The following is a 25,681-nucleotide window of genomic DNA, read 5'->3' as shown; positions in this document are numbered from 1 at the left end:
TTTTAGCAATATAAAGAAAGATTTATTTTCGAAAGTAGCAAAACTTGTTTGAAAAAAATATATATCTTTAAGTGAATTACTTTATAAATGTGACTGTCAAAGTCAGCTATTCTATGATCTACATTTTACAACATATTGTACAAAAGATACACATTGATAGGCTCTTATTATCTATTTATATATTTATAATTACATATTGCACTTGGACCAGCAAGGCTCGCAGAGTCATTCACGGTAGAAGTTAATAAAGTTAAATAGATGGGAATCTTTGTAAGTACAATTGATCTCGTTAGGTCTGGAAACGAATCTCCTCGTCGCTGTAAAGTGTTCTCGCGGGGGGGGGGGTGGACAGAGAGAGGAGCGTTGCGAGGGGGAAGCAGAGACAGAGAGCAGGGAGGGCAGGGGTCGCCTTCCCGGGGCCCGCTCCCCCCCGGGAGCGCGCCTTTCCCAGACTCGCACCTCCAAGGTCAGGACGCTGTGGTTCCACATAAGCGGCTCGCGGTCACCACTTCTTTCAGGTCACTCTCGGGTTTCCCGGCCACCATAAAGGGCCACGTCTGCAGGAGAGAAGAGGGTGGAGGAGGTAAGTGGCCTCGGAGGATAGATGGGGTGGGCTCGGAGCTGGAGACCAAGGAGAGGGAGAGGTGAGGTCAGGCAGTGAGATGGAGAGACCTGTTATCTCTTCAGTTTGCTTGGCGTTTTAGTGCGCCCTGTGGCTGGGTAAAGACAAAGCGTTGACGCCAAGTCACAGATCGAGGTGGTAAAGCAAAGGGGTTCATCCTAAGGTGTAAGAGAAACCCCAAACAGGAGGCCCTTGGAAAGCCCAAAGGGACTGGGGCCATCGCACAGCCCGGAGGCAGCTGCTCCGTGAGCCTAAGCAGGGAAGCCGAGAAGGACCTCGTGCCAAGTGGACACTGGGTTCGAGGCAAAGTGGCCTTCGGGCGCCTCTTCTGAGGCCCTGGCCAGGTTTCCTGGCCCTCTCGCTTTCCTCCCTGTCTATTTTCCTACTGCCAACTTTCATTTCCTCCCTCTCAAACGCGGGCTTTTGACCATGGTTTCTAAATTAATCGCTGGCTTTTAAGGGGGGGGGGAATAATGCTAATAAAAGAATATACAGGCATGTTTTATTTAAGATCATCTTCCTACTGGGCTGAGTGAGCATTGCCTTTTCCCTTCTCCGAGGTGTTTTATAATAAAGCTCACTTAAGTTTCTTTATTCAAAGATGAACGCAGCAGCAGCTGTAAACGGAGTGATTACTTTCATTTTAGTTCCAGATTTCAAAAAGCTATTTACTCATCTTTTTTTCGAAAAAGAATAAATTTTTAATTAGGGGGAAATATATTTACTAGGGCAAAATGTGGTTTTGCATCCCCTCCCCCCAATTCCTGAAACCAATTCAGTGAGAAGACAATTCAAAGCTTCAAACCTCTCCCACTAGTGCTGGCGGATAAGGCGACTTTTAAGAGGAAAACCTCTCATTCTTATCATATATAAACAAAGGTGCTAGAAAGTTGTGGTCTTTGTTTTTCTTTACAGCCTGGAAGTCTTAACATTAAATCAAATAAAAAAGGAAACAAACGGTACTTCTTATATAACAAAATGCATTTGAGAGAAAATTAGCCTTAATGAGCATTACTTTTTTGTTTTTTAATTTCAAAAGACTGGCTGAATGGGCATTGATTTTTAAGATAAAATGCAACACGTTTCTAAATCTTCAATGAGAATGACTTATCGTAATATTATTTATTATATTTTAATATCGCTTGTTACACTAATATTTGTGAGAATTTACTGATTATGCTGATATTTGTTAGAACTTCTGGAATTTAAAAATGTTAATCTACGTATAAGAGAAGCGCCGACTACTTCCGTAGTTTGGGACTTACATGACCATTATGGGGGCATGAATTTGTCCGTATCTAATGGTCTTAAGTATACTTGGGAAAGAAACAGAGTTGGGTGTTTTTACGTACAAAAATGAGAAAGGGAAAATCAAGTTCTTCAGCTAAAAGAAGAATAAAGGGATTAATAAAGTGCCTGCTGGACGCGCAGCATCTGGCCGGTGTGCCCTGTGCCACACCAGCCCTGACGGCGCTGGCGCGGGTTCGGGGATCCCTCCTCTTTGCCAGCTCAGTACACTTGCAACCTCTTAATTGGGCTGCCACGTCAAACACTTGCATAAATCATCCCCGCTCCGGCGGCTTCCAAGGCAGAGAGCGAGGGCCGGGTGGGATCTCCTGCAAAGGTCCCCAGAGGCGCGCCGGGCTGGTGGTGGCCGAGGTGCGCGCACAGCCCCCCCTCCCCCCCGCCGACGGGGCTGGGGGGGCGCGCTGGCCGGGGACTTCGGATCGCCGCAGGCGCACCGGCGGACTTACCAGGTTGACCGGGTGAATGTACCCGTTCTCGTACTTGTCGTTCGCCAGGATCTGCCTCAAGTGCGCGATGTAGCTGGACGCCAGCCTGAGCGTGTCCAGCTTGGAGAGCTTGGTGTCCGGGGGCACCCAGGGCAGGGTGGTCTTGAGCCTGGAGAAGGCCTTGCTCAGCACCCGCATCCGTGCCCGCTCGCGCGCGTTGGCCGCGTTGCGCTGGACCTGCTTCCCCTCCTGGCTGACGCCGCTCAAGGGGCTCTTCTTGGTGGGCGCCTTCCTCCTCTTGCCCAGGCCTCCGCGGCCCTTCTGGGGAGACCCCGCCTCGCAGTTGGAGCTCTCCTCGGTGCTCTCGTTGGAAGTCACAAACTCTTTGCTCGAGTCCATTTTCAGCCCGTCACAGTCCAGCATCTCCACCTCTTGAAGATCCTCCACATCGCTGAGGGAGCCGGTGGACATGTTTGGGGGAGAGGATGAGAGAGAGGGGGGGGGAGAGAGCGAGAGCAAGAGCGAGCCCCACACCAGTGGGCCCCCGGGTGTGGCGTGTGGGGCAGCCACCTCGTGTTGGGAATGGGAGTTGGGATCTGGTTGAGTCTCACACGCCTTCCCCTTAGCAGAGTTGGGAGAAGGCAGCGAGAGGGCTTCTGCGGGGAGGAACTGGCTCCGTTTCCCCACCCCCGGAGTCGTGGCCGCAGAGGAGTGTGAGAGAGCGCTGAGGAATTTGGTGGACACTAGGAATTTATCTGGGGAATAGAGAGGCGGATCCTTGTAGCCCAGGGGAGGGGCCTGCTAGGCCCCAGCAGACTCTTAGACCCCTTTCACAACCGGAGGGAGACTCTTACGCACAGACCCTGATTTCCAACTTGTAATGTAAATCAACTCAACTGCGACACGCAAATACCAGTCACCTTCTTCCACTTCAGCCGAAAAGGAGAGCGCCCCACCCACAGCCCCTCTCCAGGGCCATCTCCTCAGGCCCGCTTTCCCTCTTCAGAGGTCATAGCTGGTTGTTACTGAGGACTTCAGGAAAATGACCAGATCCTTTTGCTCTTTCTGGGCCTTCCAAACACAAATCTCACAAGCACCCCCCTGTCCTCTCTTCCCTGCAATTAAAACACCAATTAAAATCCAGACAGCGGTCAACTCCCTCCTGGCAACACCCCTAAGACACTGTGGCTTTACCAAAATATCTTCCCACCTTAACCTGGGTAAATGAACAAAACAAGTGCTTCACTGAATCTTTAGGGTGATGCAGATTAAGTACCAGAACATCCGTCTGCACCTGGTCACTTTAAACCTATCAAGGAACTGCCCATGTGTACACAGACATACTTGACCATCGCACACCCGGGACAGCACACACAGTGTAGTGGGAGTCGGGGGCGGTGAGACAGAGTCATATGAGTGTGTGGAAAGCATTTTGTTAATTGATAATCTTTTCTTGACAAAATTAAAACTTCCCCCTAAATTTTTTTCTAGAAATGCATTTAATGTCTTAAGAATCTTAGGTGCTCTCAGATATTATCTTGCCTGGGACTTGTTGTTTTCTCCCTCCCAATGCCTTTGCCTCTTCCTTAGGGCCTCTTTGCTACCTGGGGTTCCCCACATGAAGCTGGTATTACAGAACACTAAGCAGTATTATCCCTTTGGGGAAAGGTTTTTTGTTTTTTTGTTTTGTTTTGTTTTTTGTTTTTTTTTTCCTATCTCTAACTCCAGCCTGGACCATCTTTCCTGGAGAATAAGAAAATTTGGAGAGTGAGTGGAAAAGCAAAGGGAACCAGAAACCAAGAGATTGCATAAAATCAATGAAATAAAACTGGGGAGATGGAATGCATGAATCTCTCTCACTGATTCTTCTCCAGGTTTTCTTTCCTTGCAATTAGGCATCGAAGACGAGGGGCTGGAGCAAAGTGTAAGAGCAGCTTCTGAGCTTTTGGCTCACACTCTGTACCCCTCTCTCCTACATTAAGATATCATATCTCTAATCCTGGCTCAGCTGGGAATTCACTAACCTCTAACGTTTTGTTTTGTTAGCAGGGTCTTGTTTGCTTTCCCCCATGCTGTAAACTAAACAGATTGTCAGCAAATCAGTCTTTATTAATGAATTAGTGAGAACCCCTCCCCATAATATCTTTGCCCAGGATCCAAAATTTGTTAATCACCAGCGTAGAGATTTATGAGCTCTCTTATTTTCTGTTGTTTGTGCAGGTGGAGATTTAAATGACCATATCCACCACCAAGATTTATTGTGAGAATGATTGATGTTATAAACCAGGAACAGGACTCTTCCCACAGCAGGGATGACAGAAATATCAAGTTGAAGTTGCCTTTGTCCTCATGTGCAACTGACCCAGTACTACAACAGAGAAAAAGTATAATAATTTAATCTGAGATCCAAGACAGCATTAAGAGAACACCCAGCAGGACTGTTAAACATTTCCCCACTGATTCCCAAACTAGTTTCTTTGATTTTCCCTCCCTTTTCTTGCTCTTAGGAAGACATGAAAGTTATTTTTAGGTTAAAAGAACTATGTGCAAGCGGGCGTTGGCCAGCACTTTGTGAAATGTGTGTCTGTACAGTTACTGAGATATCTGCAAACTAACCACAATTTACTTATTTATTTATTTGGGCTCGGGAGTGGGATAATAGTTAAGAATCAGAACCATGGCCTTACCACATACCAAGCTACTAAGCTGTATGGATTTTGCTTCTCTGAGCACTCTTTTGAGGGGAGGGTGAAGGTCTGGTTTTCTGCCACACCTCAGTTGGTAGGCTGCTCGTGATGTTTGGGGGACAGCAACAGTCCTAGCAAGAAGAACCGCTGAACAGACTTCTGCTATTTTTTCAAGGTCTGAAACTTAAGAAAAGCCATTTCTGGAAGAAAGCAGAACTAGCTTCATGCCACAAATTGGTTTATGTGCCTAGCAATTATTATTGTTTTTTTAGATAAGCGAGAATTAAGTCGACTTATCTTGCGGTGATACATTTAGACTGGGAAGGGCAACGGGGTTGGTAATGAACTTTGGGGTGTTTGTGAACACTTTCCAAGGGATGGTTTCTGGTTTGGGATGTGAAGATGTGAAGAAGGCTGTTATTTAGGTATCTTGATGTGAAGTCTTGAAGAAAGTACATTAATATAAATAATACTTTTTTCTTTCCTCTTGACATTTTGTGTCCATCCCTGCTTATAAACACTAAGGGACAAATGGGTGGGAGAAATGCCTTATTGGATTCTACTAAGAAAACTAGTTAGGCTGTAACTTAAGCTGTGCCAAATTCTCCCCAAATATAAACTATATTCTGTGAGAAGAGAAGCACTTTTGAGAAGCTGTATTAACTCTTTCGATAGCAAGAGAAATACTTTGAACATTACTGTTTCAAAACACCAACGAGAAAGCTCATGGTTTGAAAGCACAAGGTAGTCACTAAAAGCTCTTGCCTTACTTTTAAGAGAGAGTTTATGCCCCAGAGACATCTGGCCAATTTGCTGCACACTTCTAACGATTTGTTTTGCAAGAAAGACTATCTTTGAAAGATTTCAGTGCTAAGGAAAATCTATCTCCAAAGGTTGTAAAATGAAGATTAGGTGTGGAATGTGTCCTTGAACTTAAATCCTGGTTTATCAACTGATAAATTTTCAGGAAGTTCAAATTTGATTCAGTTGTGCTTGGATGAAATAATTTGCTTCCTTTTTTTATGAGAAGGAAAACATCACAGGCTTCTTTCGAACTGACTTCATATGCCATCACGTTCTCTTTCCTAGGAGAGGGGGGAATTATGTTTTCAAATTAAAAATTTAATTATTTTCTCATACTCCCCATTTTTTGACCAGGAAGCACACAGACTGGCAAATTGGTGAAACTGCCAATTCTCTTTTTTCCCTTTTGCTTTTAATGAATACCCCCTGATGTGTTTATTTGATGGTGACCGCCACTTCAACAATGTCTGAACTTTCTTGCAAATCAGTGCCTCTTTCTCCATTCACCAAAATTGTCACTGTACTGTTTGCTGCTAATTGATTGTTTTCCATCTCTTGCTTATAAGCCTATTGAAATCCGATTTTATTTATTTATTTTTTTTTACTATTTTTTTTTTTTTTAAAGAGCGAGGGTGGGGAGGGAAAGAGGATAGAGAGAATCTTAAGTAGGTTCCACACCCAGTGCAGAGCCTGACATGGGGCTCGATCTCACAGCCCTGAGATCATGACCTAAATGGAAATCAAGAGTCGGACCCTTAACTGAGTAAGCCACCCAGGTGCCTCCCCTTTTTAATTACATTTTTTAACTGAATTTATATAGTGAGCATTATCTTTCCTTGTGTGTTCCAAATTGTGATGGTGCTGGCCTGTCATATTTGGCAGCGTAAGCGAGTAGAGCTCTAGGGAGGAGAGGTTGGTGACTATCTAAGGATAGTCAATGTAGTGATGCGGGTGTTGCTGTTATCTTTACCTGGCATCAATTCTGACCAGCAATCAGACGTCTTCTTCGTGTTCTCCTACCTGCTCTGCCCTTTCCACATTTTATTCAACGAATTGTAACTCCAAACCCACAACACTAAGATTTAAAGCTGGCAAAAAAAACCCAACAGTGAAGCCCAAAGAAAGTCCAAACTCATCGTGGATTTTAGATCCAAGAAGCAACCTTGCATCCCACATGCTCCCTAATGTGGCTTTGAAAGCAGCCAAGCCCGTGCACATGAAGGACAGAGTTTACTTTAAGAAGCAAAGGGGCTGAAGGCAACTCAGGCAGATAGTGAGAGGCAAAACTTTACAAATTCGATTTCATGTCCTTCCAATCCTGTAATGATTGTATCAGACCTACTCGATATCAGGAAAAAAGGAAGGAAAACCTGAACAACTCTCTAGTCAGGTGCTGGGTAAGGGTCTCTGCCTCCATTCTTCTATCTGATGGAGGATCTCTCCCTTCTCTTGTCACTATTAGGGAAGAGCTGCTATATGAAATGAAAATATTAATAGAGATGTGTGCCAGAGACTTTCCACCCGTAACAGTGAAGTTTTAGAAAAGCTTGCTTGAAGACGACTTGCCTGTATCTTAATGTAAAGCCTGAGAGAAAATCCTCCCAAATTCTCCTAAAAAGAATAAATCTTGAGGGTTACACGAAAGATACCTGTAAAGCACATTTATGCTAAACACGTTTATTGACGGCTATAAAACAGAGGTGGGACAGCTTGCTGTCAACCTCCTTCCTGTCAGGTTAGGAGAAGATGTGCACTAGAATTGAAGCCTATTTCTGGTGATTATCTCCTTGTGATTATGTCCTTGTGGCAGGTGCTTTTTGGCTGGAGGAGAGAAGAGTCATGGAATTTAGATCGCAGGACCAGCAGCAAAATACTGAATGTGACTCCCGACCTCAGGAACATGAAATATTTCCAGGTAATGTACTATTTTTAAATCGAGCCCCAAAGTAATAGATTGTCAGAATTGGAAGGGCTGAGGACCAAGGAAGGCCTGAATTGCCAAGAATTCTGTGTACGTTCACGTAAGTCATCCGTGACCATATTGCCACTTGAACCTGTGTCCTGATTTGTCTTGTAATGCTTCTTCCGCAAAGCCAGAGTGCTTTGACTTGTTTTTCCTATTTGAATAACAATGAGATGTGTGAGAAAACTTATATTCTATTATCCCCTGTAACAACTGAATCCTGAATTATATAAAATGAGATAGATTTAAGCCGTTCCTGGGTATAATGCTGAGAACCTTGTCTAAAGGGGTTTTCCTAATGTAAGTTCCAGAACAACCTTGGTAAAATCTCATCTCTACTATGAGGACCTGGTGGGCAGGCCTAGGGCCACTCATTCAATGAGCACATCACCCCTCTTTTCTCCATCTCCTCTGCTAAACTCTGGTTCAAGTCATCAAAATCTTTTACTCAGATGACTATGAAAGTTTCTTAGAGGACCTTTGTTTCCATTCCTGCCCTTCTAAAATCCATTTCCAACAGGGTGGTCAAAGTTATTCTCCTGCTTCAAATCCCTTAAAGCTTCCCATTGTGTTTGATATAAAGTCCTAATTCCTTGCCATGGCTGGCATGACTTTGCTTGGCTTACCACCTTCCAAGCACACTGGCCATGTCTGTGTCCCTCAATGACACTGTATCATTGCTTACCTCAGGACCTTTGTCCCTGTTCTTTCTGTTTGGATGCTTCTCTTTGGCTTTCTGCATGGTTGGCTCCTTATTTTTCAGTTCTGAGTTCAAATGTCACCTTCCATACAAGAATTTCCCTGAGCACCCACTTAGGAATATTTTTGTCCCATCAACCCATTTTACTTATTAGTAATAAATAACAGTAGCCAACATTTACCAAATGTTCACCACAAATCAGACACTGTTGTAAGCATTTTCCAGATTAACCCGTTTAATTCTAATAGGAACTTGGTGAGATAAGAACTTTACAGATAAGAAAACTGACTCAAAGAGAGATAAAGAAATGTGTTTCATTCCCATCAGGCTTGTCCCAAGTGATGCTGCTGGTAGTGACTGCCCAGTCCTGGGTGTCTTGCAGCGAGCCCCGGATGGCCTTTGCTGTCGGTCCCACCACCCCTCGAGGTGGGCAGGACATGCCAGTGCATAGAGCTGGGGCTCAGAGAGCCGAGGGCGCTGCCCGGAGTCGGCAGCAGAAGGCAGCACCGCCCTGCCCCGCCCTGCCCCACCTGGGCCTTTCGTGCCCACCTGTGTGTGTGTGCGCGCTCACACGTGTGGCTGTGTGCACATGTATATGGGTGCGGGTGTGCGTTCATGTGGGTGCTCTGAAGCCCACTGAGTCAAGGTGGACCCCGCCGCCCCCTCCCGTAGCCCTACAGTATGATTCCATGAAGCTGGGTTCTCTGACCAACCCCCCGCCCTCTGGGAGCCCCAAAAGGCCCCAGGCTCCGACAGGGCTCAGGGACCCACACCTCTTGCAGGTTGTTGTTCCAGGTGTCCATTGCTGTGTAATAACCCAAATTAGCGACTTAGGTTATTTCTGCGGGTTAACCAGGTTCCACTGGGTGGTTCCTACTTGGGGTGTCTCATGTTGTGGCAGCCAGAAGGCATCTGGAGCTGGAGTCATCTGAAGCCTCGATTAGGCTGAACACCAAAGGTGACTCTTCTTCTTTGTTCACATACCCAGTGTCTCCGCCAGGATGGCTAGAACAGCTAAGGCCTGGCTGGGCATCTCTCTCTATGTAGCCTCTCCACATGGCTTCCTCGGCCCGGAAGTCTCACGAGCTTGAACTTCTTACATGGTAGCTGGCCTCCTGAGTGAACGTTCTACAAGACCCAGCTGGAAGCTGAAAGTCTTCTTATGACCTAGCTTGGGAGGACATACAACATCACTTCTGTCTCATTCTATTGGTCAAAATCAAGTCATCGGGCCTTCCCAGAGTCAAGGGGGAGGGACCTATACAGGAATACAATACCAGTAGGTATGGTTCATTGGCTGGGGCATGGATGGCTGTTGTCATCCTTGGAGGCTGGTGACTACAGTGAATAAATGGAAAACCAAGATTTAAACACGATCTGACTTTAGAGCCTTATTTTAAATAGTTAATATGTGCCGAAGTTATTTTGTTTAATTGCGTTTACTTTATTATTGTCTGTTGACTTCCTCCCTCCCTTCCTCCCTCCTCACTATAATGAAAGCTTTAGGAGTGCAGGGACTTTGTGTGCCTTGCTCAGTTTTGTGCTCAGAGCCTAGAGCAGGGCTGATACGTAATATGCACTTAATAAATAGTTTGCAAATGATGGAATGGATGGTTTAGACCACAGCATACGGAAGGTACACTGTAAACTGTAAGATATGCACATTATTTAGAGTACTAACTCCAAAAATGTGGTGGCTCAGACAAACCACAAATTTACCTCTCTCTCTATCTTATCTGTGCAGGGGGCCCAGGGTAGATGAGTGACTGCTCCACAAAGACACACTGAGACTTGGGTTCCTTCTGTCTTGGTACTCTGCCATCCCTGAGCGGAAGTGGCTTCCCACACATAGGTGAAGTCAGCTTACCCTTACCCTTCTCAGGGAGGGGGAAAAAGAGGGTGAAGGGCAAGTGGATTTCTTATAATAAGATCTGGAAGCTGGACGTATCACTTCTGCTCCCGTCATATTGGCCTCTTTAGCTGGAAAAGGAGAGGTTTGGAAATACAGTCTCTAAATATGCTCAGCTTAAACTCAGAGTTGGGGGAATCCATTAGTAAAAAGAAGGAAAGCCAATTCGGTCTCTGGCAGTGTATTTGTAGCATAAAGGATTAAGCTAATATATATGGAATAGTAGAATAGTTTGTTTGATAGAAAAAAGGCAGATTACAAATCTATGAAGTTTAAAATGAGTTCAAATCAAGCACTAGTGGGCTTCAGTTCTTACTTGGAGCTCAGGAAATTATTTAACAACCTACCTTTGACTGCGTATGAGAGAGCACTCATCAATGTGGGTCATTCCAACCATGTTGTCACTCATTTCTACTTAGTAAATGGCTTTATAAAGTTACTGTTTTTGAGGATAGGCCTGTGAAAAATGTGAGGGTCGTTAAGGCTATTACTAACAACCACTGGCCCTCACTAAAGCCCCCTAAGTTGCTTATTTAATTTCTATCAATTCCATCATGTGGTGGCAAGGTTGAGAGTGAGTAGAAAGCTTTTTTCTCTCTTTTAAAAAAATTTATTTTTCTGACGTACTTTCAAGATTTGATAATAGTTTACTGTCTTAGGTTGAGCTGCCATAGCAAACCTATGTTCTCATAGTTCTGGAAGCTGGAATTCCAAGAATAGGCTACCAGCATGGTTGGTGTCTGGTGAGAGCTCTCTTTCTGGCTTGCAGATGGCTACCTTCTCCCTGTATCCTCCCATGGTCTTCCCTCTGAGTATGTGCAATGAAAGAGATCTCTCTCTTCTTCTTATAAGGCCACCAATCCTACTGGACCTACTCTTATGACGTTATAACCTGAGTTACCTCCTAAGAGTCTTATACCCAAATGCAGTCACATCTCTCTAGGGCTTCAACATACGAATTTGGCAGGGGAGGGGAGAGAACACAAATTGTAACTAGAAATGTGTGTTTTTTAATTCATTATTATTTCCAACTTTCAAATTACTCAGGATTAAGAAAAATATGCCTAGGACACTTGTGTCATTTAAGGGTTTACTGTATATCAATGTAGTTATACCAATGTCAATGCCAACAGTAAGAATAACAAACTTCCAGCATTGTTTGTCTCAGTTTTCTCTTTTGAGGAATCACTAGGAGGAAGAGCTTAAAATCCAGATTCATGGTCTATGACGAGGAGGGTCATCTGATACTCATTCCTAAAATTTGCAAAAGGCAATCCTCCTAGAGAAAGTAGGACCATTCTTTAGTCAGAAGCTCTAAATCAATTCTAAAGAACCCATTAGTAGAAGAATCTAGGAATTCTTTATCTAGTGCCTTTGAATATACCACACAGCTCCCACACAGAAATAGTCATGGGTTAGATCAATTCAGTAATAAAATTTGCCAAACGTTTTTGGGGGATTACTTATAGACAAAACAAACAGTGGATTAACTGCACTGGGGTCTTTTTAACTGGTCACTCTGACATATTTTAGATAAAGCCAGTATTATTTTCAGCTAGAATGAGGCAGATACTAAACTTCCCCTCACATGAATAAGTGAGTTCTTTTTTTCTTTTAACCCAATTGCAAAACTGACCACAATGAGATTATCCGCCCAAGAAGGTAGAGTAAAACACTTCTCAAATAAATTTTGGTAGAAGAGTGAACTAAATGTTAAATGGACAATATAATGCTCACATCCCACTGAATTGTAAAACATGGATGTCCTTAAAAGAACATGATTTTTGCTCTTCTTATTCTTTTCTCTTAAGTCACTGTAACAGAGTAGAACACTTTTGTACTGTACGAAGAGACCAGGTCCAACTTCTGCTTACACAACTAACCAGTTGTGTAAACTCGAACTAGTCTCTTAATTTAATATTGCTGGGTTTTAGTGTCCTGCTTAACATGGTGATAGCAGGGATGGACCCCATGTTTGGGGTGCATTAACTGAGATGATATACGTAAAATGATTTAGTTTAGTGCTTAGCATGTAGTAAACATTCAAAAATATTGGAGGTAGTTGTGATGGTGGATGTTATAATGATCTCCAAGGCTCTTTTTGACAGTAACATTCTGGATTTTTTTTTTTTTTTCATTTTCACTTTGGGATAGGGGTAGAATTATAAAAGATATAAGCCTTTCAATAAGAATCACAACACGCAATAAAGAAATGCTTTCTCTAAAAACAAAATCCTAAAAAAGTGTATGTGGTCAAGGAGGAGGAGTAATTTCAATAAAATCTAGAATTCTCTTATTTCGGATGAAAAGCAGCTATGGTGTCAGTCACAAAATTAAAATTCTATTCAGTATTAAGTTATGACTACTTTAGTCTTTCCCTTTACTTCCTGGTGATTTGAAGGACTGTTTCCTTAGCAATCATCCCCCCCCAACAAATTAAATTTATTTAGTCCAGATCATGGGGGAATATAGTATGTTTTGTGAGGGCCTCACAGTAAGTCAGTTATATCACCAAGCATTTGACCCCAGAGATAAAAATCATAACTCTCTACTATGCAAGTAACTTTGCTTTGAAAAAAAAAAAAAAAACTATCACCGAAGATTAAATGTTAGATACAACCACTTTCATTTGGTATGGTTATTTAAAAATTGATACTGGGTTAGCACCCCTTTTGAATTTTTTGTGATTTTTAAGAAATGTTAAAATTCCTTTAATAAATGATTTTCCCTTTTGCCTGGGTAGGGGTACATTCTAAACCATTGTTGGGTTTCTTAACAAAAGAAAATGAACTATTTGCAATGAAAATGATCTGCCTCCTGTTTTTGGTTTTATATTACTAACTTCGAAAATTTTAGATCTCAGTAAAACAAATAAAACAAAAGAAGCAAAACTGTTCCCACCAATGGCTAAAATGATCACATCCTAGAATCCGGACCTCCAAGTTCATTCTCACAGAGAAAGGCCAATACCTTGAATAGCCCTTGTCTTTGGTATTCATGAATGACAAACATATTCAGAAATTTTAAAGCACATAACTTGTCTTCATTTCCTAAGGCGGCTATAACCAATTACCATAAACTGAGTGACTTTAAACAACAGAAATTTATTCTCTTACAGTTCTGGAGTCTAGAAGCTGAAAATTGAGATGGTCATAAGGCCATGCTCCCACTGAAGGCTCTAGAGAAGTATCCTTCCTTGCCTCTTCCAGCCTCTGGTGGCCCCACGTGTTCCCTAGCTTGTGGCCACATTACTCTGCTCTCCATCTTTATCATCATAGAGACTTCTCGCTGTGTTTCTGCATCCTTTCCTGTCTTTTATAATCATACTCTCATTAAATTTAGGGCACACTCTAGTCCAATATGATTTCACCTTGATTCTTACCTTAATTATATCTGCAAAGATCCTATATCTGGATAAAGTCACATTCTGAAGTTCTGGGTAGACATGAATTTTGGGGAGTTACTTCAGCCCACTCTAAGTCTCCATTTTGTGACTTACACTACCTATGGCCCTGAACAAAGATCTCACATTGGGTCCCCAAGGACTGAAACAATCAGAGTGGGTGAAAGAATATATTTAGTCATTTATTTGCATTGTGAAAAAATTTAGACTTACATTGGATCTTTATATATATGGGGAATGCAGCCAAACTTTACTTCTAGTGATGGGGGGAATCCCCAATCAAGAAACCGAACACACAAAAATGCTTTTCAAAATGACAGTCCTAAATAAAAGTTTTAAACTTACAGAACAGAAGGAAAATAATCATACCTTTCTAATAATATATTTACATCTGATTTCCCACTAAATGGAGACAGGTAATAGAATCATGAAGCCTCTATTTTAATGTTACTCAAATACATACTGTATTATTTTAATTTTTATGTATGTATTTATGTTCCTATACATTTCAAGTATTATGAAAGATCAAGTCTTAAAAATTATCTGAGAACTGAACTAATTATTGCATGTATTGTTCACTATTTTGCCTGTAAGGAGAAATTTTAACAATTAGTCTATAGTTATATTAAGAAAAGCATGAAACTCTTAAGTGTTTCACCTTTGAATATTTTATCTCTACCAAGTAACTACTTGATTCCCATTATTTTGCATTCTTAGCTCCCTCTTAAATCGCCTTTCTTTAAAAAGTGTTCAAAGTCTTGAAGCAATGTCCATAATAGCCAAACTATGAAAAGAGCCCAGATGCCCATTGACAGATGGATAGAGAAGATATGGCATGTATATACAATGGAATATTACTCAACTATCAAAAAGGATGAAATCTTATCATTTATGTTGTTGTGGTTGGAACTGGGGGATAGTATGCTGAGCAAAATAAGTCAGTCAGAAGAAAGACAATTATCATATGGTTTCACTCATTTGTGGAATTTAATAAATAAAACAGAGGAACATAGGGGAAGGGAAGGAAAAATAAAATAGGACAAAATCAGAGAAGGAGACAAACCATAAGAGACTACAGGAAAAAAACTGAGGGTTGCTGGAGGGGAGGGGAGTGGGAGGATGGGGTAACTGGGTGATGGGCATTGAGGAGGGCATGTGATGTAATGAGCATTGTGTATTATATGCAACTGAGAATATACTGGACTTTACATCTGAAACTAATGATACACTATATGTTAACTAACTGAATTTAAATAAAATAAGTTATAAAAAAGAAAGTGTTCAAAGCCAGTATCTAATGCTGGATAATCTTAGAATAAATATGATGTCCCTCCCCATTCCTTGTAGACTTTTAGCTATTGGATCAAAAGTCTCATAGAGGGGCGCCTGGGTGGCTCAGTAGTTAAGCATTTGCCTTTGGCTCAGGGCCTGATCCCAGGTCGCTGGGATCGAGCCCCACATCAGGCTCCCTGCTTAGCCAGAGGCCTCTTCTTCCTCTCCCACTCCCCCTGCTTGCGTTCCCTCTCTCACTGGCTGTCTCTCTCTCTGCCAAATAAATACATAAAATCTTAAAAAAAAAAAAAGTCTCATAGACTTCCCAAACAATAGCCAGCCTTAGAAACACTATGTAAATTATGCAAATTTGGTGGTATTTCTTTTGTTTTCTTATTTATGATAATTTTTTTCATTGTGGAAGAAGCTTGGTAAGACAGATTTCCTTTTTTTTCCCCCTTTGGGTTCTTTCAATTGTATTATTACTTCTACACTGAAAGGTTAGGATATGCTCTCTTTTTTAGATTAAAAAAAATCTTAATTTAAAAGATGACATGAATATGGTACAACCAAGGAAAATTTATTCTGGGCACAGGTAAGGATCTGTGTTGTTTGGGCATTTGGTGGAAGGCGGAGCCAGGGAGGACCAGGATCCACTGCAGCTGGCCGCTCTGCCCAGCTCAGGTGCTGTTCCGTCCCTATCTCTGCTCACAGAAACTAGCTTACACTAAACCGGGACAGCTAACTGAATTTCTCCTCTTTTTCATAACATAGCAAATATTGGGAGTACATAACATTTTCTTCTTTAAAAAATTTTTTCTAAGGTTATTATTTATTTATTTGAGAGAGAGAGAGAGAGCATGAGCAGGGTGCAGGGGAAGGGGGAGAGTGAGAAGCAGACTTCCCACTGAGCAGGGAGCCCCAGGGAGGACCCTGGGATCCTGACCTGAGCTGAAGGCAGATGCTTAACTTTCAAGAGGAAAAAAAAAACCTGGCACTGGATTGTCCTGATGATGAAAGTTCTTAGTGGTGTTTGTTTTGGTTCAGCTGTATTCTTTTGTTAAAAAATAAAACATATATATAAACAACTCATGTTGTATTAGACGTCTATCGTTGGTACTAGAAATGTTATTGACACATACCACGTGAAACTGGTTGGAAGAATAATGTTATCTTAAGCTTCTGTAGATTTTTTTTTATCCTTTACCTATAAAAAATATAGGAATAAAACATTCTTTCTCACATCCCAGAACACTCATGAATTTTTAAAGCAAGTGATTGACATTTATTTAAAAAAAATTATTCAAAGTACTGTAGAAACTCATTTCTATTGAGAAACCAAATACCTGGACCCATATTCTTTTTTTCATAACATAAAAAAAGAACCGTCATGCAAATAAGGCTGATGGCTACTCGTAAGTTGGCAGCACACTCTGTCATCCTACAATTTTCTCTACAGGGAAAACGTTGAAAACAATGATGCCGTTTTTTTTTTTTTTTTTTGAATGCTTGTTTCTGGAATGTTCGACTCTACACCAACACACTTCACTTATGTTGTTTGTCTCTCTATAAAACCATTAGGGGGAACTTTCAACATTAGGACAACCCAGTGCCAGTTTTTTTTTTCTCCTGAAATATAAAGATAACTGATAAAACTAATATTTTGGGAAAGAGCTTTAATGATCTAAACAATTGCCTTCCTTCTCTGTTCTACAAATATAATTATAAACCAAAAAATATTTTTTAATATTTTAGCTTTCTTTTATTTCTTATCTTTTAGTTTTAGATCTCATCCATATTCAGGTAAAAATGCTATGTTTTATATTTAAAATTATATCCCATAGAAGGGGATCAAATTTGCCAAGTTATCCTTTTATTTTTGGCTCTTTTAGTTTGTTTCCTTTGAAGGTATGTTTGGTGCGCAATGTGCTACTCCAGTTAACAACTACCACATCACAAACCAAGCTTGCAAACCAGTGAAAACAAAGAAACTTAAATACCTCTGACAAAAGAAGAGAGGGTTTAAAAAGAATAGGCAAAGCATAAGTTATGATGAGGGCCATGAGTAACTCTATAGGGTAAGTAGCTATTGACCTGTCCACGGAGGTACTGAAACCTCTCCCAGAGCTCCAGGAAGGAAAATAATGTTAGTAGAAGTTTCCTGTAATCCTTCCTCTTCATGACATAGGATCCCTTGGGAGATCTGCTGCTGTTTTAGGATTTCTCTGCTTCTATGTGGAGCAGGGGTGATTTTTCCAATGTCATGTTCTAGGTCCCTTAGCCAAGTAATCCAACTCATTCTTGGTGACATGTCATCTCCATGGGCAGGTCTTCTCAAGATGCCGATCTCTCACATTGGAGTTTTACTTTTAAATGGGCTCATTAAATGTCCATGTAAATGTTAAAATTTAGCTGACTGAAGCTGTTTCTTCAAAAGCCCAAACAATTTATGATTGCATTACGTAAATCAAACACACACAAACACTAAAAAGAATCCAATTTAGTAGTTCAGAGACATTATGAAAGCAGTTTAATGTTTGGAGTATTGTTTGGAGTATTTATTTTCTGGAGCATATTTTTAAAGTATTTTTGGATTTTATTTTGGAGAATTTAAAATATTTTTAAGTATTTTATATTTTGGAGTATTTTTGGAGTGTTTAATTATTGAAGTATTATTTAAATAAAATTCACCCTTACAATTCAATGATTTTAGTAAATGTACAGAGTTGTGCAGTTATCACTGCAGTCCAATTTTAGACCATTCCCTTTATTCTAAAAAGTTCCCACTTGCCCATTTGCAGTTAATTTTCACTCCTGCCCCAGCCTTAGGCAATCATTGATCTGCTTTCTGTGTGTGTAAATTTGCCTTTTCTAGACACATTATATAATTTATAAATCACATAAATCAGAAAATATATGATTCTTTCTTTGCATTTTCCTTTTTTCACTTAGCATAATGTTTTGAAGGCTCATCCATATTATAGTATATATTAGAATTTGTTCCTTTTAACTGATGAATGATATTCTTGCATTTTAATTTTTAACCAGGTATTTGGCATAATATGGAAACACAGAGCCAACTAAAGGACTTTAGTATTAATTTAGTATTAATACTTTAGTATTAACAACTATATGCTAAGTGTTTTAAAGAAATACAGTGACGGGGCGCCTGGGTGGCACGGCGGTTAAGCGTCTGCCTTCGGCTCAGGGCATGATCCCGGCGTTGTGGGATCGAGCCCCACGTCAGGCTCTTCCACTATGAGCCTGCTTATTCCTCTCCCACTCCCCCTGCTTGTGTTCCCTCTCTCACTGGCTGTCTCTATCTCTGTTGAATAAATAAATAAAATCTTTTTTTAAAAAAAAAGAAATACAGTGAGATAAGTATTCTCTCTTAGTTTTTGAAAACTGTAATGGAATATGATGACTAGTTTCTCATAGTTTCTATTTAGGTTTCTTATGGAAATAACGCTGCAGTTTGTTCTGGGAAGGCTGTAACAGAGTTAGCAGGTTTTTAAATATGTATCAATAACTCCTGAGAGAGAAACTATGTTCCTACCATGATCTCTGTATACAGACACTGGTTGGGATATATTCTTCCCACCTCTAGTGCCCCAGGTTACAGTAGATGCGAAGAAAGAGAAAAAAAAAATGAGTAACAGTGTAAGACAGAAAATAAAGGGTTAAAATTACACAGCAGGGAACATTACACAAACTACAATTACACTCAACATTATGGATTAATCACAGGAATGAAACGTTGAATGAGAAATCAAGCCACAGAAGACTCACCGTGTTTAGGTGTGTGTGTGTGTATACACACACACACACACACACACACACACACACACACATATGTAAACTCAGTATAGCGATTTTATCTAAGGGCAGTAGAAGGATGTTTCTGAGGGAGCACAAAAATAGATTCACTGGTATATTAAGTAGATTCTAGGTATTTGCCTTCGTGTGTCTGGTGAGGGTCTGTTTCCTGGTTCTGTCTTTTCCCTGTGTCCTCACCTGGTAAGAGGGGCTAAGGAGTTCTGTAGGGTCTTTACTATCAGACCACTAATCCCATTCATGAGGGTTCTGCTCTTATGACCTGGTCATCACTCAAACACCTCACCTCCAAATACCATGACATTGGGGATTAGCTTTCAACATATGAATCTGGGGGGAAAACAAGCATTTATAACAGTGGTTTTTATTAGCATGTTCATAACTTACATCTGTATTGTGTAAATTTCTTTTGTGTGGATTAAATATTGTATAATTATATCCTTGTGTGATATAAACCATGAAACAAGCCTGATACAACCCACATATTTTACGAAGTCATTAACTTATCCTGTCTTCTCAAATGATGTGGAAATAGATTCTTATTTCTAATAAAGCCATTCTTTGATAGTATTAAATATTTCAAATGTTAACCTTCAAAAGAAAATCTGCAATCCCATCTCCAACAGTATGCCAGGAAGGACTACCTGTTGAAAGTGGTAACTTTAGTAAGGCCAAACAATTTTTTACAGACTGAGTATCTTTGGGGTTCACTGCCTTTGGGATTGATTATCCAGTTCTCTTCCTCATTCACCTTTTGGGACTTTTCACTACTCATTAAGCACTTCCATTAGAGAGGAGGGAAAGGAAAGGAGAGGAGGTGAAATTCAAAACGCCCAATGTTATTTCAGTGTTGGTTAGCAAGCTGGGCTGGTAAGAGCTATAGGACAGGCGCTGAAATTAATGGCCATGCTAAATATTTTTGGTTATCTGTGAAATTCACTTTAAGATGTTTTTTCTTACATTTTTTAGACAGAGTTCCAAATAAAAATGGGCCTTTTGGATGGGTTCTGCCTCAAGTGACAGAAAACCCATTGTGGTATAAGCAAAGGGAAATTTATTGGCTCTTACAGGTGAAAAGTCCAAGGATATAGTTGGGTCAGTACATCCAGGTTTAGCTCTTAAATTCATCATTAAAACTCAGCCCACATTTATCCTCTGCCTCCTGGGGAGTTGACTTCTGTATCAGGCTCCAAATGGAATCAGAATCACCACCTGAAAGTTTGAAGACACTTACTCCCTTACAGTACCTCAGTGGAAAAGGGAGAAATACTCTTTTCCCACAACTCCAGCAAAAGAGCTCATGGAGACTCAGTGACTCTGACAGGCTCACTGAACACCACAGAGACTTAACCTTGAAAAAGTCTGTGATTACCTGTTTTATCTAGTCTTGCCCCAGGTAAAGGTAAAAACCTTAAGCATGTTGGGGCACCTGGGTGGCTCAAGCAGTTAAGTGTCTGCCTTCAACTCAGGTCATGATTCTAGGGTCCTGGGTTTGAACCCCATGTCTGACTCCCTGTTCAGCGGGGAGCCTGCTTCTCCCTCTCCTCCCGCTCGTGCTCTCTCTTGCTCTCTCTCAAATAAATAAATAAAACCTTTAAAACGCACAAACAAACAAGCAAAACACATCTCGAGCACGTCATATCTATGATCTTCACTTTCACTTCCTCTAGTCCTTGTAATCAGGGTTCTTTCCCTACCAGGATTCTGAACTTGCTTTTTTAAGGCCATCATCAATTTCTGATGATAAAAACAGTGGTCTTTTCCTGTTTTTCATCTTCTTTGGTTTCTTCATACATCATTGATTTATTATAAAAATTACATATGTTTTATTACCATTGTAAACAAGTTATGCATAAGTGTGGTTCAAACAAAGCAGAAATATCTCAATCAAAAAATGAAAGTCATATATCATACTTTTTCCAATGCCCTCTTTTCTGATGTGGGGGTTGCCAAGTACTGAAAGTTCACCAACTACTGTGTTCTATGTCTCTCTCTCTATCATCTATCTAAATACAGGCATACCTTGCTTTACTGCACTTTGCAGATACTGGTTTTTGTTTTTTGTTCTTTTTAATTTTTTAAGCAAATTGAAGGTTTGTGCCAACCCTGCATCAAGGAAGTCCATCAGCCCATTTTTCCAATTACATTTGCTCACTTTCCGATTCTGTGACTCTGTGCCACATTTTGGAAATTCTTGCAGTATTTCAAACTTCTCATTATTGTCATATTTGTTATGGTGATCTGTAACCAGTGATCTTTGATGTTACTATGATCTTTGATCTATTGTAATCGTTTTGGGGCACCATGAACAGAGCCCCTAAAGGAGTGAACTTAACTGAGAAATGTGTATGCTCTGATTGTTCCACTGACCATCTACTGGCCTGTCTCTCTCCCCCCTGCTCTCTTTTTCTCTTTCTCTCTCTCCTGTCAGGTTTCCCTATTCCCTGAGATGCAACAATATGGAAATTAGGCCAATTAATAACCCTACAATGGTCTCTAAGTGTTCAAGTGAAAGGAAGAGTCACACAACTCTCACTTTAAATCAAAAGCTAGAAAAATGATCACACTCAGTGAAGAAGGCACATTGAAAGCTGGGATAAGCCAAAAGCTAGGCCTCTTGCACTAAACAGTCGAGTTGTGACTGCAAAGGGAAAGTTCTTGAAAGAAATTAAAAGTGCTACTCCAGTGAACACACTAATGATAAGAAAGTGAAATAGCTTGTTGCTGATAGAGAAAGTTTGAGTTGTCTGGGTAGAAGATCAAACCAACCACAACATTCCCTTCAGCCAAAGGCTAATCCAGAGCAAGGCCCTTAACTCTCTCCAATTCTGTGAAGGCTGAGAGGGGTAAGGAAGCTGCAGAAGAAAAGTTTGAAGCTCACAGAGGTTGGTTCATGAGATTTAAGGAAAGAAGACATCTCAAGAACATTAAGTGCAAGGTGAAGCAGCAACTGGTGATGTAGGAGCTGCAGCAAACTATTTAGAAGTTCTTGCTAAGATCATTAATGAGGGTGGCTACACTAAAAAGATTTTTCATACAGGCAAAACAGCCTTCTATTGGAAGAAGATGCCGTCTAAGACTTCCATAGCTAGAGAGGAGAAGTCAATAGCTTAGCCTGGTTTCAAAGCCTGAAAGGACAAGCTGACTCTCTTGTTAGAGGCTAAAGCAGTTAATGACTTTCAGTTGAAGCCAATGTTTGTTTTTCATTCCAAAATATTCTAGGGCCCTTAATAATTATGCTAAATCTACTATAATCTAAATCTACTAAATGGAACAATAAAGACTGTAGGAGAGCATATCTGTTTGCAATATAGTTTACTGAATATTTTAAGCCCACTGTTGAGACCTATCGCTCACAAAAAAGATTCCTTTCACAATATTACTGCTCATTAACAGTGCCCTTGGTCATCCAAGAGCTCTGATGGAGATGTACAATGAGATTAATGTTTTCATGCCTGCTAACACAGCATCTTTTCTGTAGCCTGTGGATCAAGGAATCACTTGGACTTTCAAGTCTTACTATATAAGACATGCGTTTTGTAAGGCGATAGCTGCCTTAGATGGAGATTCTTCTGATTTAAAATTTTCTCTTTGCTTGGATCTACTACATACATGATGCTGTCTTCACATTATCTTTGATCACCTGTTTTATTTTCACTGTGTCTTCTTACACACGTCACCTAAATGGGAGTTCTCCCTAAGGTTCTGTTGCTGCTCTTCTCATTTCCTCCCTTTACATTTAATGATCATATCCATTTTCAAGTCTTTAATTAGCATTTCTATACATGTAGTTCTCCGATTAGGTCTTTATGCTGGATTTAATTCCTAAAGGACTAGGTATGAATTTTCCTATGCCCCCTGGTCATTTCTATATGAATATGTCTCATAGGTAGGATGTCCAAAACTAAGCTCTTTACTTTCTTTTTTAAACTAACTTTTATTTAATTTTTTTAAAGATTTTATTTGTTTATTTAACAGAGATAGAGACAGCCAGCGAGAGAGAGAACACAAGCAGGGGGAGTGGGAGAGGAAGAAACAGGCTCTCAGCAGAGGAGCCTGATGCGGGGCTCGATCCCAGAACGTTGGGATCACGCCCTGTGCTGAAGGCAGACGCTTAACGACTGTGCCACCCAGGTGCCCCATAAACTAACTTCTTTATGTCAACATTGATGGGAAGGAAGCCTTGGTTATTGATAAGAAGGAAGAATTGGGATTACAATGAACCAGAATTTTCAGAGGCTTCCAGCCAGATCAAACCAGCCCAGGCCTAAATTATGCAAGAGAATAAAAATAAGGTTTTATAATGATGATAAAGCAAAACTGTAAAAATAACTCTAAAAAATAAGCATCAAACAGAGAAAATAGCTAAGGTTGTGAGGTATCAGAAATCATCTGTCAGAGACATATTCTTTAAAAAATTATGGTGATCAAAATCCAACTGTCAAAAGGTGCCCAATTAGATCATCATTGGTTAGGGTTCAAGTCATCTTAGATGGTATGAACAGACATTGGGCTCCATATAATTGGTTAGCTGGTAAAGAATCCAGATTAACTTTAGTTTGTGTAAAAACATAGTACTTCTCTGAGTTTTGTAATAATTTAAGAAGGGACAATATTTAGCTGTTAAGAACAGTGATGACCGTGCAAATGGTTAAAATTGAAATACTTCCATTCAGGTTGGTAAATATTCCAACTTTACCATGTACCTCCTCGATCCTTTGCACTTCTGCAGATCTCCCCTGATTTAGGTACTGAAGGGTTTATGCCTGGGGCAAGGGGAGAGGCAGGAAGGAGGGGGAGCTTAGGAGCTTGCTTCAGTATTACAGGCATCCAGTTTTGATTGGTCAATGATACTAGTTGTTAGATATTTTGAATATCATCTGTCTAGAATGTGGAAAATAATTTTGAAAATGAGAGTAAATACAGGGAAAATGAAGAAGCAAATTTTAGTTCAAGGTATGAATACACTTTAATCCATTTATGTATAGTAAGAAATTTTACAATTATTCTGATCATTTATGTGAATTGTTTGAAGTCTTTAAATATATCTAATGTATTAGATTTGTGATTTCAATTAAATGTGAATTTTGATTCAATAAATTTGAAGTCATTATCAAAATCCTTGAAAAAATTTTTTTAAAGATTATTTATTTGAGAGAGAGAGAGAAAGAGAGAGAGAGAGAGAGCACATCTGTGAAGGGCACAGGGAGAAGGAGAGAGAATCTCAAGCAGGCTCTGCACTGAGCAAGGAGCCTGATGTGGGGCTCGATCTCAGGACTCTGAGATCACGACCTGAGCCAAAACCAAGAGCTGGATGCTTAACTGACTGTGCCACCCAGGTGTCCCTGAAAATTTTTTTCTTAAAATATAGGGTTTTTAAAAATTTATTAGTTGTATAATCATGTTTGCTTTAATAATACTATAAAATCAATAAATTTAATAAACTGACAATATCAAAGTACAAGCAATAGGGATTATTCCTGTCCAAGCAGGATTCTCCTTAAATATATCAACTAATGCTAGAAATATGCCTAACCATCCATGCCATCTCTCAGGCTCCTTTCACCATTTGGCAAATGTTTACTAGAACTTTCCATATGTCAAGTAACAAACAAGGCCCTGTTGATTTTATCACTCACCTGCCTCTTGAGCATCTTCGTCCCCATCTGACTCATGAGGTTGCAATTCAAGATGCTTGGTTAGGCACAGCACACGGTTTGAGGCAATGGGTTGTGCCGGTAGACTGCACATCAGCAGATGCCAATGATGGATGGGCTTCTTTTTCTCATTTCCCCCATGTTTTGAATTCAAATTAAATTTGTGCTTCAAATAAAAGGATGAGTTAGTTTGACTGCAAAATAGTTCTTGTGCAAAAAGGGTCTTTAATTTCCTGTGGCCCTTATTTTCTTTCAGTGAACTCACTGCTGGAGGGAAATGGGTACCCTTGAGAGCAGAAGAGCACAGTTCAGTTTGGAGCCAGATGGGTCATCCCACTTCTGCTTCTTGCTGGCTGTAGGAGAACTTGGGCATGACCAACCTCTTCTAGCTCTACGAAGATGTTACAAAGACGAAGTATTATCACACCCCCACACACTAACGCATCTTAAGTGCTCAGTACGTATTAACTCTTACTTGACATACTCTATTGTGTGTTTCTTGAATGCTCCAGGTGAAAGTTCCTTTCTCTTCCATTTTCTCTAGATAAAACATATTATTTCTCTGATCATTTACATATATACCTTAACCTAAAGTTTCTAGAGAAATTAATCATTGTAGTGTGTGAAATATGAAGTTCTAGTGAACTGTAAGCTATCAGTTCCAATCCTGCATGTTTGAGCAAACGCACTCACTACGAAGGTCTCTATATAATAAAACAAAGCTCATGGTATTAATTGATGTATTTTAATAAATAATGACTAAAACACTAACTTCAAGACAACTAAAATATTTCAGCAGTTCTTAAGATTTTTATTATGACATAATTACATCTGTATCATTGTTATAATTTTGAGGTGACTACTAAGCTTTGTTATACAAATATAAGACCACCTTTCTGCCATATAACCTTTAAAGAAGTTAAAAGCAAAGGAATATAATTGAAAGAAATCTGTGTCCTATGCCTTTCAAAAGACCAAATTTCACTGTGACAAAATTACATTTTACATTTCTTCAATGCATTTGGTAATTTCATAGAAATACAGGTTTATATACTCCTTTTAATAACTTTCCTGTATTAGATATTAAGAAATTACAA

At 40.3% G+C, this 25,681-nt stretch overlaps 1 protein-coding gene and 1 long non-coding RNA gene across 2 annotated transcripts; one reads left to right on the top strand and one right to left on the bottom strand.

The window, feature by feature from the left end:
• On the bottom strand, nt 1-3,096 carry TCF21 (transcription factor 21). Its single transcript, XM_045805508.2, has 2 exons — nt 2,377-3,096; nt 1-557 (listed from the first exon to the last, which is right to left on the bottom strand). The coding sequence occupies exons 1-2, from the start codon at nt 2,824-2,826 to the stop codon at nt 468-470; spliced, it is 540 nt and encodes a 179-aa protein (XP_045661464.1). The 5' UTR covers nt 2,827-3,096; the 3' UTR covers nt 1-467.
• LOC148109279 (uncharacterized) lies at nt 496-25,681 on the top strand. The gene is made up of 3 exons (XR_015726123.1): nt 496-583; nt 7,657-7,761; nt 24,841-25,681. It is a non-coding gene; the product is annotated as an uncharacterized LOC148109279 (long non-coding RNA).

This window comes from Ursus americanus, chromosome 11 (genome assembly GCF_024610735.1).
Source record: "Ursus americanus isolate L20-20 chromosome 11, mUrsAme1.1.p, whole genome shotgun sequence".
In the NCBI taxonomy this organism is placed as follows: Eukaryota; Metazoa; Chordata; class Mammalia; order Carnivora; family Ursidae; genus Ursus; species Ursus americanus.
Note: the sequence above shows the minus strand (reverse complement) of the source record. Positions and strands in the feature narration are given on the sequence as shown.